The sequence below is a fragment of the Conger conger genome, chromosome 10 (assembly GCF_963514075.1).
Source record: "Conger conger chromosome 10, fConCon1.1, whole genome shotgun sequence".
In the NCBI taxonomy this organism is placed as follows: Eukaryota; Metazoa; Chordata; class Actinopteri; order Anguilliformes; family Congridae; genus Conger; species Conger conger.
This window is the reverse complement of record NC_083769.1, coordinates 29,681,310-29,699,817: the sequence shown is the minus strand read 5'-3', so window position 1 is coordinate 29,699,817 and position 18,508 is coordinate 29,681,310. Positions and strand designations below refer to the sequence as shown.

The 18,508-nt window shown below is 42.4% G+C and overlaps 1 protein-coding gene across 5 annotated transcripts in view; it reads left to right on the top strand.

The window, feature by feature from the left end:
• Positions 1 to 18,508, top strand: part of LOC133138506 (extracellular sulfatase Sulf-2-like) — a 114,730-nt gene that overhangs the window by 69,022 nt on the left and 27,200 nt on the right. For 4 of the 5 annotated variants that reach the window (XM_061257321.1, XM_061257324.1, XM_061257320.1 and 1 more), the window contains one exon: positions 16,999 to 17,229. In XM_061257321.1, coding sequence (XP_061113305.1) covers positions 17,055 to 17,229 — 175 coding nt within the window. In that variant the 5' untranslated portion in view covers positions 16,999 to 17,054. Of the gene's footprint in view, positions 1 to 11,268; positions 11,422 to 16,998; positions 17,230 to 18,508 lie in introns of those variants that run through there. The other variant, XM_061257323.1, reaches the window with a different exon arrangement.

Genomic DNA, 18,508 nt, shown 5'->3' with positions numbered 1-18,508 from the left:
AACAGATCTGCCGCTGGTCAAACCAAAGCCTCTTTAATGACTGGATTGCTTACAGAGCAAACAGTAGAAGAACAGCATACTGCTGATTCCAGCACGCTTGTCAGAGAAATGTCAACTGAATCACCGTCAGCAATGTAATTAACTTCCTTCCTTGAGCAGGGTTCATAATATTGTTTCTCAGGCGTCTCTGTGTGTGATGCACACAACAGTGATGAGCCTCGACATGACCACTTCCTTGTGACAGACCTGGCCGGGCTGAGGGCGCAGCGGTGACTGGAATACTGTATCACATTGCAGTTATGTTGGGACACTGCAGCTCTGGGCGAGGGTTGCCCTGGGATACCATGACTTCTCCCTGCTCCCTACTGTTCATATCGATGAGGGAGTGTCCAGTGACATCATCACTCGAAAATTTCCCTCAAATTCCTTTATAATCTTATAACAGTCGTTAACATGGCCCTGCAATGGACTGCAAATTTGCATGAAATTCCTTCATATGACTGTTGTGGGAATATTCTGGAAGAAAATATGGTGAAAATATGGGTATACTGTACTTGCTGACTTGCTTTAGTATAGTATTTGGTTTAGTATAGTTTCGGCAGTGTACTGTAATGGTCTGGACGAGGCAGTCCTTTTGTGAAGGTTGTGGTGTTCCCTGTGATCCAATCTCACCAGGTTCCATATGCTTATGCAATTACAAAGCAGGCTTTCTCTTCAACATATGGGAACTGTCACTGTCTAGGGAAAGGACAATCAATGTAATCTAGAGGCAGTAAAGGGGCAAACAAATAGGCAATATACAGCATCAACACTCGGCAGAGCTATCCATTTTTTATCCCACACTGTTCAATAAAATGTCAGCACTGGAGCCAGTGTTTCCATTCAGTGACATTGCTTCTCATCACGTAACATTATCTTAATTACTTTGTCTGAAGAATTCCCCACAGCAGAACGGTGCTGTTGAGTCAGCCCAAGTCATCTTAGTGTGACACTGCCCTGGCTCCCGCCGGACAGCCCAATGTTTTCTCCTCTGTTTCAGTCCAGCGATATGTCCCCCCGGGGGGACGTTTTCCTCCCAGAGCCCAGCTGTCCTCAGATGTACTTTCAGTATTCTCCCACTACAGTCCCTGTTTTCCCCTCCCTCCCTTCCTCTCTTCCGCCCTCCCTCCATTCCCCAAAGAAGGTCTTTTTATTCCACAGCCTCTCAGTCAAAGAGTCAACTGCAATCCAGTCAGAGCCTCTGAGGAGCTTGCCTCTCCAAGGTCAGACCCTTAGGCTGTTTCCATTTCTTGGGCAACAGGCTTTGTTGTATCCGTCTGCCTCCGTCCTGTATTTAAGATTAACTTCATCTCACAGGAGCCCGCTGGCCTGGCAAACACAGGATCTCCACCTGCCAGACTGAAATTCTGCTGAGTACAGCTGGGGGACAGTGAGGATTGTAGCCTGCTAGGGGGCTAGTATAGCTTGATGCTGCCAGCTCAGACTTAATTTAGGGGTGGGGGGGGGGGGCAAGCGTGGGTGCAAGTGGAAATGAGAAGTCTTGGATGCATTCATTTCTCACCCACTGTCCTGTTTGTTCTGCTGTTTGCAGTTTAGAGTTCTCTTGTGTGTTTTCACTGTTGCCTTCCACCCTTGACACACACAGACAGTCTGTGCAAGATAGACTCTTTGTGTGTGACCTTTTATCTGTGAGGACCTGAAACAGACCTGTCTGGTGTAGGTTCATTGCTGAGGCAAGATAAGCATTAATATCGGTGGCATTTTAATGCAATGTCTTGTGAAAAATGTCCCAATATTATTTGTGGTTGTTTGACTTTGTGTGTATGTACAGTAGATCATTTCATATATTACTTTCTTATTTAACTATAGTCATAACATACAGTAAATGTCAGAAAACCCTTTATAGTAATTAAAGAAATGTATAGTTGCTCTGGAGGACATGTTTACCTGAAGCTATACTTTGCCCTTCCTGCATTCATTTATTTGATTGAATCTACTTCAGTATTTTAAAAGTAGTGAAAGCATTGTGTCAAGCAGAGTTAATATGTTACATTTAATTTAGTTATGCAATGTCTGAATCTCAGAAAAATGTCTGGTGTTATTGTATTCTCTGTTATGAAAATAGACTTAGGCTGTTGCAGATTGCCCTGAGTGTTGAGAACACCCATGCGTGTTTTTGATTTAGCAAGACATATTCAGAAAGTAATTATGTAAATGAGCACAGCCACAAAAATATCTGATTAAAATATTACTACTGCCTTTAAAATCTTGTCTTGTAAATGTGGTGACAACACTAATCAGCGAACACTGAAAAGTAATAGCCTTCATTCTAGCATAAGTAGCAAGGAGCATTGAGAAGACCTTGTGAATCAGCAGTACACTTGCAAAGCCAGAAGCAAGGACACATAACATGGGGAGAGGCTTTCATGCTGTATGAGCACTGAATGTGTCATTCTGTGGCTCAAGATAATATTTTATCTCTTCCAAAATCTCAAATGTCACCAAACTTCAGAGCCAATAGGTTGGTCTGTTTTAATCTCTTAGAGGAATGTTTGAATACAACCCACTCTCTATGTGAAATTGTAATCGCTCATGTTAACCATCTCTCCTTCTTGCTACATTTGCCGCAGCTATTGTTATGCCCTAATGCCTGATCCAAAAGATTCAAAGACCTGCATTTCCCAAGCGGCAAGAGCAACAGACAATTATCTTTCCCACACTTGTGACCAGCCTTGATAAATGGCATGAGGTAGTTCTATGCATTTATTCTACCCCCTGCAAATGCTTCATAAATCTGGTCCCTGTGTTGTTTGCTGTAATGGCCAAGCAAGTTAGGGCTGCCAAGGAATAAATGTAAATTTAGTGTGTGAGTGTGTGTGTGTGTGTGTATGTGATTATGCATGTTTGTGGGTGTGTGTGTGTGTGTTGGTGAGTGTGTGTGTGTGTGTGCGTGTTGTCTAGTACATATATGTGACTGGGACCAAAGTGTGGACATCACACAGGCCTTGCCCACCTGCTGGGAAAGCACAAAGCAGAAGCCCCATCCATCCCACAGGAGCAGGAATGTCACTAATAGGAGACAAGCTCATAATTACCGAGAGTCCTGCTAGAAATACGCCACAGGGCATGGCAGGAACCCTAAGCAGCGCTCCGTCTGGGCCATGGCCAACTAACACTCCCGTTTTCCATTGGCTGGTGTCGATTGGTATTGTAGCCCGAAGCATCAATCAAAACTATCAATGCAAATGTGTTTACAGATAGATCCACTAGCCTGACAAATTATGTGTGTCAAACGGACCCGCAGTTATTGAGCCCCTCGGTCAATAGCATTCATTTAACGGAGATGGGCGGGCATAGTCATCCAGTGGTTGCCTCAGATTACTGAGGGAAGCACACATTGAAGAAATTATACAGCATGTGCCTTTCGGTGACAAAGCGTGCAGACACAGCTATGCATATTTACACATGAGCACAAAACCCCAGAATGGGCCTTCAGCTATAGTCAAAGCCTGGCCCTGCTGGCTTCTCCACAGCATTAGCCAGCAGGGCCATGCTTTAATACGTGTGTGGAATCAGTTGTCATAAGTTTATGCAGCGTATGTTCCAGTCTGTAATGGGAGGGACGTGTGGCAGAGGAGCCGGGGAACGGAGGGATCTCAGAGGACGTATCTGTGCACAGGCTCTGTGACAAAAAAGAAATGGGGAACTGTACTGTGCCAGAAACACCCCAGCACCCCCCCCACCCATCCCCTTGCCATATGCACACCCCGAAAAACCGAATTGTTAGGCAAAACAGGCTTGTAGTGGAACTATTTGAATTTGAATGGGGTTTTTTTGTTGGTAGATTCAAAGGAGCCCAAGTGAGTTTACATATTCCCACTAGAACTGTAAGACTGCAGCCAAAGTGCTCCGTCTGCCCAGACACCATTGGCACAGTTATGCTTTTATGAAATTTGAAAACATTTTTTTAATTAGATACATTTTAAAGGGTTAGAGCTGAAGAATATGTTTCCTGTCATTTCTTGTGTATGTCAAATTTGTTTTGTCCTCTTATAAAATATGCACCTCGGCCTTTCCTTCCCAAACTGCTCTCTCATCTCATAGCACTGTTGAAAGCGTCTGGCTAGTCTCAGACCTGGAGCGTTGTCAAAAGGCAGAGTTTCACTTGTGGGCTCTTGCATATTTTATGTGCATTCTGAAGTAGAGGTTCAGATTATAAAATAAGCAGCGTGCAGCGTGTACCCTCCTCTTCAGTGCATAAAAACGATCCCATGTTTTGCTTTCAGGCCTTTTTCAGTTATCATTAATATTCTTGTGAATTGAAATTAGACAGCATTCACACAGGTTTGGGAAGGGCTCTTTAGAAGCAGAATATCAATGTGTGGACCCCCCAGTGGCATCTTTGCAAATATTTACAGGAATGTTTGTGAGACTGTGTGGTTTTGAATTCCCCTTTCTCAGACAGGAAATTTACATTCCGCCCATTCCAGACACATTTTCCCAGGGAAACCCTGTCATTAGAGATTAAGTAAAACACTTGATATACCTGCTGATTATAAATGCACCACTGCTGCTCAATACAGAATTCTGGTCTGCCCCTTCATCTGCCTGTTCTCAAACTATAGCCGTTGCAATCAGATCCAAGACATAGTTTTGTAGCTGTAGTTTCATACCCAGAAATCAGCATTGCTCCATTGAGAGGACTGTTTTTTTCTTATCCAGTGGGTTTTTGGGTGCACGTCTGTTTTCTTGTGTTGAATATGGAGAGAAAATCCTCCAAAGGGGGTGTCTGAATGTAATCAATCACATTTGACATCTGAAATGTTCCCTAGGCCTCCATTTTGATTTTGATACACTGTGTTTGAGCTGGAGAGCTGCAGCCCTCCAGGCGCTATCTGCTGGTAAGTGGCTCTCTGCCTTCCAGTCCCCCTCAGATTACTCCATCCTGTCCCCGCATCCCCCCCCCCCCCCCTCCTCCAGCCTGTGGCTGGGCTCAGCGATGTTGCCCAAAGCGAGTGTGAGGTGTGATGCTGGCATGGTTATTGAGCACCAACACAGCTTACACCAGTCTCCTGAGGTCGTAATCCACTGCAATTCCACCAGCCTTTAAAGATCACATGGAGACCAGCTTCAGCGTAGGAGATAGCATTTAATTATTTAATGTTTAAAAATAATTTCTATACATAATTACACAATCAATACTCAAAAACTTGTGAAATACAAAACTGATGTAATCTGTTCAGTGATTAGCTAAATGAGTACTGATGAAGTATCTGTCCCAATATGTCTCCTAGAGCCTGTTGCACGTTAGTTACAGTAACTTACTCCATTTGTCTTACACATGATCCATAAATCAATACTTGTGAGGACTCCAGCTGTTCTGAATTTCTCACATCTTCAGCTGTGAAATTGAATTTTAAAAAAGTAATCTTGCTTTGAAGTCCCAAATAGATTTTATACCTCAGATATTTAAAACTTTTATTAAGACCTATTATTTATTCATTTAGATTTTTACTTTCATTGCTCTTCGTGTATGTGTGTGTGTGTGTGTGTGTACGCCTGTGCATGTGAGGGTGCATGTACGTGTGTGTGTATGTATGTGTGTCTGTTTTTTTTTTTTTTAAATGAGCAAGCTGTTACTCATTCTGTTGAGAGAAAGGATTATGATTGCTTTCTTCTTGTCTGATTTGTTCCTAATCGTTGTTCTGGCTCGGGCTGTCAGTGATGGCACAATGGAATTGGTTTCCACAAGGAATGTGAGTATCACCGTGACAATGAGTGTCACCCTGTGATAAGTTCCTTACACAGCCAATGAACAACTGAACCCCATCCTGCAGCACAAATTATGTGTTAACAATTCATACACTTTATTATGTATTTATTAGACTTTTTTTTTAACTTATTCGTCTTCTGCTGCTGTAGCCTATCTCTGAGAGATTGTGTGTTGAGAGATGCTCTTCTAACTGTTGTAATGTGTGGTTATTAACGTTACTGTGACCTACCTGTCAGCTTTGACCCTTCTCCTCTGACCTCTCATAAACAACGCATGTTTGCCCCCAGAACTGGTGCTCACTGGATGTTTGTTGTTTTTTGCAGAATTTGCAAACTCTAGACACTGTTGTGTATGAAAATCCCAGGAGATCTGTGTGGCACCCATAATTATTCCAGGGTCAAAGTCACTCAGATCACATTTCTTCCCCATTTGCACATTTGGTCTGAAAAACAGCTGAACCTCTTGACCATGTCTGCATGCTTTTTATCAAATACTTGCATTAACAAGCTGGTGTACAGGTCTACCAAATAAAGTGCTTGCTGAGTGAACAAAAAGCAGCCTTCTGAGAGAGCCATGGGTTATATCCTTTAATCATTTTTAACATTCTTAGAAAACACAGACCCACGCTCACACATATGCACACAGTTTAAAGAAAGAATTTTTTAGATATTAGATATTTTTAAGATATTTTTTAGGCCTTTTTCATCTTTATTGGACAGTATAGTATAGAGAGACAGGAAGAATGGGAGCGAGAGAGAGGGAAAGACATGCAACAAATGTCAGACGGTGGGATTCGAACCGCTGACGTCGCGGCTCGCAATGAGCATGCGGTCAGTGCTCTACAGGCTGCGCCACCAAGACACCCAAAAGAAATAATTTTAAATAAGTACAACAGAGCATATTCGGCAATAGAAAAGGTATGACAATTCAAGTTGAAGGGGTCCAAGTAGTTAGGCAGGGTCGCCAGGACAACTTGTTCGGATCACGTTAAAAGTGTAATTGTAAGCAGTGATAGCACGTTTTATGTCAATTGACCAAAGAATGGGTGCAACTGAGATATGAGCTCACATCCTGTTTAGGTCATTTACTTTTGATTTGGCTGTAATGGATGAATGTTTTTGTAAATCAAAAATGCATCAGAGTCTTTTTTTGAGGGTTGGTCTGAAGATGATCTGTACACCTTTTTGTGAAGATTGGACAAAATATGTTGGTGTTGAAATGTTTTTATACATTTTGAACAAGTCCAATATGGCAGTCACATCAACTAAGTTGAGATAACACAAAGAGGTACTGAGTGTATGTACAAAGTTTGGTGTCGATACATCAAAGCTCTGCTGAAATATAAGTTAACTTCCTGTTTGGTGACTTTGCCAGTGATTTGCTGTGACGGACGAACACTTTTGAAAATCAAAAATTAATCTAATAACTTTTGTGAAGCTTTGTCTGAACATCATCTGTGCCAAATTTGGTGAAGATTGGACACAATTTGTGGCCTCTAATTTTTAAAGTTGGATATTTAAACTTTTTCAGAAAATCCAATATGGTGAAAAATCTAATATGTGTTGAACTTGGCTTGATCCAAGGAATTTATTTTTGAAAATCAGGCATATGGCTCAAAACTAGCATGCATACATTTTCTTGGTGAAAAGAATCATCGGACTGTCTCCAATCAGTGTGCCAAATTTAAAAACTTTTTACCATATGGTTCTAGGGGCTTTGCTGCTTGGCCCCCAATAATGAAGATCATAGAATTTTTCATTTTTAAACACTGCTTTATATTCCTGCTACAAAAATGGAGTTCTGAAGATATTAAAGTCAGCAATAATTTCAGTTCAGGCTTTTTTCCCCTTTTGTTGTACAATGAACAGCAGGGAAAGATCCTGCTTGATGATCTATCTTTTACAAAAGGCAAGTGTCCTTGTAAGCCAAAGGTCATATCATCCAGTAATTATTTGTATAATTACATGTGTTTGCTTAATGTCCAGTATTAATTACAAAGGTTGACAAATGTTCAGATAAGACTATTTGATCCAAAATAGCTCAAGCCATATATTGCTGTGCAGTTGAATAAAGAGTAGCAAAAACGATTTGGAAAAAGCTCAGTGTGATACTGAAATAATTCTATGATGAACTACAGTCCTTCATAGCTACAGTAGTCCAGCTCTTACTGCAACTGTATTGTAATGGCCGGTTTCAATAGTATAGACTCCAGTTGCTTTCTTGAGGATATGAAAACATTCTTTTTTTTTAAGGAAAATTGACATTTAAGTGTATATTAAGATGTCACATGCTTCAAATAAAAATAAATTGTGGTTATTTTCATAGCCAGGCTTATGTAAAACGGATTGAATTTCTAAACCTGCCTTGTACAGCATGCCATTCAAATAAAAAAATGAACTTTTAGACACAAATATTAAACATTTTTAATTAAAATAATTCACCTTGGTAGAACAGCCTGTGCAGACTAAGACCCCAGTAATATTTTTGAAATTAATTTCTTTCAAATATACATTTAAATGTACATTGAAAATGTCATTGTATATTCACAGCTGCATTTGTACCTAGTAGGGTCATTTTACTGTTTTTGTTATGAATCAGATTACCACATACAGTACTTCATATTCCGAAATGAATGTTGTTGCGGAAAAAGGCCACGTTGTAACTTGATCAGATGATACCTATGAGGGAATTTGCTGTAGCTGTGGCAGCTTAGTCTCCAATATCTGCTATTACAGTTCATTACACCAGAGATCAGGATTAAATGTAATCCCTTTAAAGCCTATGTAGCCTTACTTATTTGCTTAGCAATCGCCTTTACCAGAAGTCTCTGTGCTTCTCTGTGTTTTCTATGTACCTTAGACATATTGTAGCCCATTTATATGACTGGGGTTAAACTGGACTGAATTAAGCAGTACTTCTTGCTCAAGGGCACAACAGACCACTTGGAACACTTACCCACAATTCAAAGTCCCTATTGGCCATTGAGACACAGGGAAAGACAAAGAACAGATCATTTCCATACCCACTTTACCTTTGTGTCTCAGTAATTACATCGGAATTGATGAATACACTATATAGCATGTGTACGATTAATTATTATTTTAATAATGGACCACCGCTCCACATGCTGGGGATCTGAGGACTTCAAGTCAGTTTCATGGAAATATAAAGTCATTGCAAATTGATTGTGATAGAGCAGGAATCGCAGTTATGATAATGTAATGTAAATGTGACATATTTATTGATGGTTCTGTATTTACAATATGATATACAATAGAATATATAATATAGAATATAGTTTATGTATTTTAGGTTGTTTGTTTGCATGATAGACTATATGTGTAACATATGCATACATATTTCAGTATACATACAATACACATGATGGGCACACACATGTATATGTCATATTTATGTCGGTGCAGAAAGCAGGGAGATTAATCAGTGATATACTCCAAAGAGCTGAGGAACAGGCCTTCTAGGATGTGTAGAATAAGAACAAAGCTCTCTGGATGTCCTCCTTCCACAGAAACTGCTCTCACCACTCCATTGGTGGACCTACATATTGTACCCTTTACCCAATTCACCAAGGCCAGAGTTGAAACCGCATGGCCAGCACAGCCCCTGCATGTTAAGGAGGGCCCTGGCGGTGCCTTTGTTCCAAGGAGCTAGGTGCTGTAACCCATCGTAAAAAAAGCCTGGAGAAATGAGCTTTTCTGCTTGGACAAGACCGTTTCAAAATGGCACTTTATCCATCAAACCAATGGCTTTTCTGCTCCAGACGCACAATGGACCACCAAAGGTTCATTAAACCCACATCGCTCCATATAGATCCAGTCCCATGTTGAGCCCGAAACACATCCATCATTTAAACACTCAATTATACTTGCATTAATCTCTGCAAGCGAAGGCCATTTCGGCACAGTAATAAAAATTTACATGTTAATCTATCCAACGGCGTTACAAATGATTCATCCAGGGATTATTGACTGGCCGCTGAAGCCAGGCAGGCTGCTGGTCGGTTTCTTCAGCACTCTGAAGTCAGTGCCTCTCCTTGCCAATGGCCTCTGAATATCTTGTACAAGTCTCTCCCTCCTTCTCTCACGTTCTCTTTCTCTGTCTCTCTCTCTCTCTCTTCCTCACACTGCTGATCTCCCCTTTTCCCTCTCTCTCTCTGGGTGGCAGTTCTTAATGTGTTGCGATAAGGAAAGCAAAGGGACAAAGTTAATTAAAAAGATAGGATAGTCAATTTGATGGAGTTTCTTTTTTAATAGTCCTATGAAATAAGAACTTTTTGAACTTTCTTGGAGGGAAATCTTGTTTTGTTCCCCCTCTCAGCAGATGTCTAGACTGTGGTCGTTCTTGTTTTGTTAGGGGGTCAGAGGTCTCAGTTTTGTCTGTGTTTCTGGATGGTTTTGTTTGAATAATTATGGGAGCCTTGTTTTTCAGTTACACAGTACTTCTTATTGGATCAATATTTCAGAAAGGGTATATTTGATATGTGTGTTCAGCTAAATTGTGCTAAAGCATGCATCGGGGTATTTTACACATAAATTGCCTAAGATTTTTTTAATCTTTTAATTTTTCTTTATATTTGAAGCAAAAGGCATCTTTCAATCACAAAAATACCCATTTATATAAAAGAAACCAGGATAAAGATCGATCGAGTACAGCAAAATGTTCTCATTAGATACTTTTTTAAATAAATTGCCTTCAAAATAGCCTTTTGTGAATGCTCACATCACTCTATTAATTTGCAAAAACCCTGGACTAAAATACAATTTTAATTTAATTTCAATTTTAATTAATTTATATTAAAATCAATTCATGTAATTACATTTAGGTAAGGATCTTTAATCACTTTCTTTATTAAGAAGAAATTATTTTTTTTCTACATGTGGTTTGCAAAATTATTTTATAGTTAACTGCTGAATATATGAAGTAATTGGAGACAGGCAATATTAATGAATCAGTGGTGCATGAACTGTTGTTGATTAATTCACAGTTTCTTTGTCTCCGTGGAATATGTTGTCCCCGTCGGACCGCACAATACCAGTGGCTTTGGCACTTTGGCAGTGTTTCTTTTAACCCTTGTTTTAAAATGTCTGCCTGGCCCATTGCCGGCTAGACTGGCAGACTGAGCTCTGGGTGAAGGGGGGGGGGGGTGCATGGTGCAGAGTGGGAAGACATTAGGCCGGTAAATTGAAAACAGCAGACCCCAAGGTTAGAGCACATCAATCCTCTGAGATTGGATGCCTTACAAGTGAGGAAGAGAAATTAAAGCAGAGAGAACACAGCTGTGGAAGAGAGAGAGACAGAGAGAGAGAGAGGGGGAAAGAGAGAGAGAGAGAGAGAGAGAGAGAGAGGGAAAGAGAGGGAGAGAGAAAGAGAGAGAGTGAAGTGCAGATAGAGAGACGGGGCAGCGAGCGAGAGAAAGCGAGAGAGAGAGCGAGAAAGCGAGGGGGGACGGATACAGTGAGACGGGCAGAAAGAGAGAGATGCAGAAAGAGCAGCGACTAGAGAAAGGACACAGTTGCTATCGCTCTGTGATCGGGGATTGCACTGCGATGCAGCTGTAGTTGCTCTGGATGGTTTCCTGCCCTTCCTGAGCGGAGCATCAGGAGCGACCTGAGCATCAGTACGATGAGGTAGGGCTCGCCGGGACCGCTGGGCTGCACCTGAGTGCCGCTGTCATTCAGCCGGCACACCGCTGCACATGTCAGCGTCATGTCTACATGTGTTCTACTCTTTTTTCTTTCTCTTTTAAAGATTTATTTTTTCCATTCAGTGTATCATTTGGCCGGGTAAAGTTTTTGTCTCCTTTCCTGTGTAGTCTCAAAACTTAGCCTTATTTTTCTGGGAGACCCATGGAATAACGGCTTCACGGCTCGCGGCAGTTTTAAATTGGGTGGTTCTAATGCTCCCGGCCGCCTTGTATTGTATTTGGGACAAAAGCTGCTCTTGCGTGAAATGGCGGGAGTGCTGCTGGAGCCGGGAGGAGCGGGAGGGGAGAGAGAGGGAGCGCGGCGGAGAGCGCAGCCCACAGCCTCGCAGCGGAGAGCGGGGAGCGGGGAGCTGTCCTCACCGACCTCCTCTCTGCTCCACCCTCCACCGGCTGCGCACACCCCGCTGTAGTCCTGCAGGGCAGTGCACTCCCTCTCAGGACCACATCGATTTATCCATGCGTGCCCGTAAAACGGTCAGCCAAAATACTTTGATCAATTTTCAAATGTGTCAAATATGGACGGTGAACTGCAGGGCGGATTTATATTTCTATTTGCAGTACATTTCATTTAATTGTTACCTCTGTATTAGCTTTGAATTTCACCCTTTTCTTTCTCTTCTTCTAATTATTATTGGGGTTTTCATAAATGTTGGCATTGTGGCTGCTTTTATTTTAGTGCAGTTTTAATATTGATTTGTCCACATTATGGAATTAAGAAGACATTATTTGTTGTATATTATTTTGGAGGTTGATATAATTTTATTTGGTTTGCCTATGACTGGTTCACTCAATTATATATTACATATTTAATATCTACCAATGATAATGCTATTTTATATTTTTGTCTGAAGTTTTTACAGTTTTTACAGTCGGTTCAAACAGATAACAGATTAATTATTATGTCATTAAATGTTCACTTGTTGGTGCGGTACTCTTGTCAGCATTATCAATGTACTTTAGTTAGCTTACTTTCTGTTAAAAAGTTGGCTACTGCTTATACTTTTATATTTTTTCACCAACATTTTCAGGTTAGATCAAATGAGATGTTTTACAGTTAAAAAGGCAAAAGAATTTTAACGTTTACAGTCAAACATTTTCAGATAAAAGAGAGATAAATAAAAATGCAGCATAGTGAAAGGACGGAATACAGCAAGTGCAAAGAAATGACTTTATTCCAGAAAGATCCTTTACTTTTGAGAGCTACAATGAAGACACACTTAAACTGTTGTGCTATCCTTATAGTATATTTGGCATACACATAAGACACTGGAAAGGTCTTAAAAGTATGAGCATGAGTTAAAAAAATTAAATGAATGTGAATTGAAAAAGGAGCTCATTTAATGTCCCGGGGCCCTGGTTGGAAGGGGACTGGTAGTGGTGTTGGGAAGACAGGGAGTGATGCTTTCTTCCCCAACGCACACTGAATAGATGTAAAAGGCTGGCATTAGTAACTGTGAGGACTTAACAAGCCTGTAATGCTGTACGCGAGGCTGTGAAGGATCACTCTGTGCTGTTTTGTTTCTCTCGCCACTCTTTTGTAAACGCGCGGCGGGACTCCGTGCTGCTTACCAGCAGCTTTGTGTAGATTGTGTACAAATCAAAGGGTAGGACCAGTCTCGCTGCTAAAGAGTGTTGTACACAAATAACAGTTACGCAAATGACATCCCCATTTTGCCATTTAAAATAGGGATTTAATTTAATTGCCTGGATGAGACAACCTATTACATACCGCTGTGTGAACAACAAAAGAAGCAAAGCTTTTGCACCTTATTATCACGGTGTCCACAGTCTCATGAATGTGATGAACAATTATGTGAAATCCAGAAGTGAAACCAGGAAGCCTTTTGATTTGATATTTTATTTTGTAGTATATTTTTATTATGGCATTTAGTAAGGTTTAGTTTAAATTGTTCATTTAAAAAGGTCAGACAACAGTAGGAAACATACTACACGCTGTGAAACAATTGCATTGCTAATCATGAGTGGTTTGTAGTAAAATAAACAAAAACAAAAAAATAAAACAGAATTTATGTGTAAAATCAGTTGCTCCTAAGGCTCTGCTCATGGTAGATCCAGAGTGTGGGGGGAGAGAGATCTCCATGTGCTCTTTTTAATGCTTTTCACAATCTCTTTAGTTCATGCTGCTAAGCTTGTCCCTTAAATGCACTGTGCAGAAGTGCATACCTGCATCATTTGGCAGAGCATACCAAAAAAGACTAATGGAAACGCCTGTCCTCGCCAAGGTTGAGTGAATGTACAGTAACATTTGAGTGGGGATGGACAGCTCAGTCTTACAGCTGCTTGTGCTGGCTCTGGGACAACACTGACAAAGCCGTTAACACCTCGTCATGGTGTCGCATCACTGTTCTACCCCTCAGTTACAGCTGGCCGATCTGACTCACGGGTAACCTGCGAGAAACAAGCCCGCTGTGCGGAGCGCAAACCGCTCAGATTTCACCGTCATGCAGCGGCGACACATTCCGGCTGCCTCCTCTGACGGCGTAAAAAAGGAGCAGGCTCTGTGAAAGTGGTGGGGTGTCAGTGCCGACGCGGCCCAAGATCAGAAGGCTGGCCCACTTTGCCTGCTCTCACTTTCAGCTTTAATGTCAAATTAAAGAAGGTGCCACAGGGATCCCCAGAAACCACCGCAGGGGACTCAGCATTGCACTACCTTGCTAAGAGCGCATTACATACTGTAGGTCCGTCCCTACATAGACGTGGAGCTGTATCTGTGGAGAGCTCCCTCAGGAGCAGGTAATGCGGGCGCTGATCAGTGGAGTGCAGTGCCCAGGCGAGAGAGGGGTGCTTTGATGTGTGACTATAAAGGCCTGCGAACTCCAGTAGTCAAACGTGCCTTAGCCATCCGCGTGGATGACTGAGAGAGGGTCACAGCGCATTAACCCCTTTCCGGGCTGTGCTAAAGCAGCAGGTAATTACCTGAGTGTCTGACAGACAGACAGACTGATGGGCACAGGAGAATTCACATACACCAATACCTTTGCTAGCTCTTCTGCATACTGGCGATGTTTAATTGCGCTGAAATGGAATTTCAGTCCTGTAACAGAACTATTATGAGGATAGCTGTCAAGTGCTGTCGAGCAGTGGGGGCTTGGCTTGGCTTGGTTGGAGCTTAAGGCTCATCTTTTTACAGGCCTTGGTTTGCTGTATAATTGAATTGTATCACTGGTAGGTGTGCAGTGGTTTAAATCCGTTTTCTTGCTCAATGTGCTTGTTGGAATTTGAACCTTCACTCACTTTGCTAAAAATAATTGCCTTCATTTTTTATTTCAAGAATATTTCATTTTGAATTATTTTGCTCTCTCCTATTTTCCTTGTACTTTCCTTGTCGTAACATTGTTAGAAATTATGGAGTTAAAGAAAAACAAGGAAAAGTATTGTAATGAAGTAAAGATTTTATTTTTATTATTATATTTTATTAAAATATATTTTCTTGAAATACATTGATTTTACCCTGCTACACTGGACATACATAGACACTGTAGAAAAAGAGTGATGTTCACACACAAATGCGCGTACAATGGCAGAAGGTATTAATGAATATCACTTCAACCAATCAAGGGTTTTTAACTATACTTTTTCCATGATACCACATCTCATAGGAAGTTATGAAGCAATAGTGATGTTGAATTTATTTTATATATTTTAAAGCATTTTTGGCACTAAGTGAACTTGGCTCTCTCTTTAAATCCTGCCCAAAAGACAGTGGTCTGGCTTTTTACTCAAGTGGATAAGCCACTCATTGTTTGGTGTAAGTGTAAGCTAAACAAGCTAAATACCATCATGAAAAGCAATACAGCGGGGTTAGTTCAGTTGAATCGTCTATGACACAAATAGCATCCTTAATCCCTTCAAGATCCTATCTCTGCCAGGTTCTAGGAACGGCAATCAGGACTGTTCCATTCTCCTCTCCCTATCATAACATCCATTAGGTAAAGCTCTGTCCGTGAGTGCAGGGGTTTACATGTACTCTCTCTCCCTTCCCTTGTTCCCCGGCTCTCTCTCTCTGCTCTCTCTTTGCTGCCATTCCCCCGCTCTCTCTCTGCTCTCTCTTTGCTGTCGTTTCCCCCGGTCTCTCTCCACTGTATCCTCCTGTTCGGTGAGTCCGACGGCGTTCCTTGGCTCCGCTCAGCGCCCGGCTGGTCCCCATGTGTTTGCGCTCAGCAGACGATTACATGCGCGAATGAAAAGGATACCGCTCCTAATGCATTATTAATGGCTGATAAATGACTGGTGTGCATAAACTGGTTTGTTTTTATGGATGCTTTTTTGAGCACCGAGCCAACTGCATCTGCCAGTCTCTGGCAGAAGCCTCCCGGACTCCCCCCCTGTGAAGCGCTCTGACTGGTCATTCTGTGGCAGTGCTGGCAGGGTGGGCAGCCAGCGGGGCAACTGAGCAACAAGCCTCAGATTCTCACATCAGACTGTGCAGTGGGTCTCAGTGTCATCGGGTGAATTTGCTTCCAGTGAATAAGTAAAGAATATCATAATCATTTTGAGGCCCAGGGTAGCTGTTATAGTCATTATGGTAATAACCACAGCCAGGTTTTATATCCTGATTTTCCCGTGGAGCTGTGATAATCATGAGAGTACTCTCGTTCCGGCACGTGCGCGTGTGTGTGTCTGTGCGCATGCAAGTACGTGCGTGTATGCATGTGTGTGTGAGAGACAGAGCACGTGGGCATGCATATTTGTGTGTGTGTTTGTGCGTGCATGTGTGTGTGCGGGTGCGCACGTGCTTGCGTGCGGGCGTATGTGTGAAAGAGAGACAGGGAGAAGGAGGGTACAGAGAAAAATGTGAAGAGTTCTGCAGCGGGCAGGTGTTCTCACCTTCCCACCACTTGGGGGGGGGGGGGGGGTAATAGCGGTGCAACACATGATGGTGGGTGAGAGAGTGGAACTCATTAGCACCGTTCACACACAGTGTTAATTCTCTGACGCGTCGCTGAACCGCTCTACCAGGGCAGATGTTACTGGTGCGAGGGGGGGGGGGGGGGTGGCTCCTGAACTGACACATTGCTGAACTGCTACATACTAACTACAGTCCCCCATCCAATTACAGGGCACAGAGCAGGGCTAGGGACCTGCATGGCCACAGGCAGTGGAGGCAGGTGGAACCTCCAGCTTTGCTGCTGTTGTGGGCTGTTTGATGGCAGTGGATCATGCAAATGTGCAGTTAGCAGTGTTTTCCTCAGTGCTCAGGGAGCTGGATCATACTGCCTCATACTACCTAATGAACAGCACATACTCCAACTGATTTGTCACGGCTGTAACCATGTAGCAGGTGTGCTGTGTTTTACTGCCGTCTCGGCAAAGAGCAGAGCAGCCGGCTGGCATGTTGTCGGAAGGACAGCTACGCTCAAATATTTAACATAACACGCTGATATGTTCTACTCGATGTCGAACTGGTATCAAAAAGACTGTTGTAGTGGTGTGCAGTATGTGCCTAACTGACGCATGTCTCCGTTTGCTTTGTTGGCAGGAGCAGTGAGAGGGGGGTAGCCGCAGCGTGAGTCGGTCAGAGCAGGGTTCAGTGCCATGGCGGGACAGGGGCTTTCCACAGCTCTCTTCCTGCTCCTGGGGCTCCTCTCTCTCGCCCACGCCTCCATCTTCCTGTCCAGTCAGCGCCTGAAGGCCCGCTTCCAGAGAGACCGCCGCAACATCCGCCCCAACATCATCCTCATCCTCACCGACGACCAGGACCTGGAGCTGGGTGAGCGCACTGTCACCGCACCACCTCCACGGACCGCATAGGAGGGCCTGTGCCCACAGGCAGCGTGAATAATATCTGTGTGCTGAAAATATGACGTCTATCTGCAGTACAAACCGAACAAGCTGAAATCAAGCTAAATTACATGGTGTTACTTCACTGATTAATAGTCCTGTCCTTGTTTGTTTGTTGGCGCTAGTCCTTTGTTAGATATGGTAATAATACACTTGGATCCCACAGGGATTTAAACTGTTATTTTTTTTTGTGGGGTCATTATTCAATTTAAAAACATTCTGGGATTCAATTATATGCTTCCCTTTTTTGCCCAAATATTCTATTGCTGCAAGTATCCACTGACATTTTGGCTTCTGTCATTCTCGAGGGGATACCTGGCGCTGACAGGGGGAACCTTTAAGCTAATTAATTGGGGCTGAAATGGCTGAGTGGGAGTACGCTGGCAGGTGGCTCAGTCGTATTGGTTGTTTACACGATGGTCTGAAGTCAGATTCTCTTCATTGTCTCTGCAGGCTGCCAGACCACACGGCATTGCATTTGCTGTTGCCTCAGTGCTAATTGATGTAGGAGACATGTCTGTAGACATACAGCATCCTATTTTTGAAATGTGAAAATGTTCATATCTATAGACAGCCTCGAACAAAATATGCTGGAGAGTTTGTTTAGCTTTCTTCTTGGGTGTGACAGATAGCAGGACCAGGGTCCTTAATTTCGGCACTGTTTGACGCCAGCACTAACTCTTTAAAGCCCTCAGACAGAGAAATTATTGTCAGTCACTTACACAGCTGCGATTATCAAAGACGCAAGCCAGCCGCGTTTGTGACGCATTTTCAGAATAAGATCCTTTGCCATGTCAACAGCCGTTATGCTACAAATACTTCTTCTTGATTTTCTATGAATGCAAAGCCTTCAAAGGACCTTCACAGCACCAAAGAGAAAAATCACTAAGAACCACAAAAATATAAAAATATGCTTTGTTTTAAGTTGTAGGAATCCATCTGGATCTAAAATGTCTGACTGAAACTAGAAACTAAAATTAAGCTAAAAGAAAGATAGATTTATTATGGACTGGGTTATTTAAAACGTTATTATATTTATAAATTATGGAAACAAATTTAGACGAGTGCGTTACAAAAACCTGGTACATGGTACACAATGTATACAATCATTCAACCCTCACACATCATTCTGTAGCAGATTACACGCATGTATTCACCACTCTAGACAAGAAAGCGTCACAGTGGTAATTGGACAGATGTACACGTTC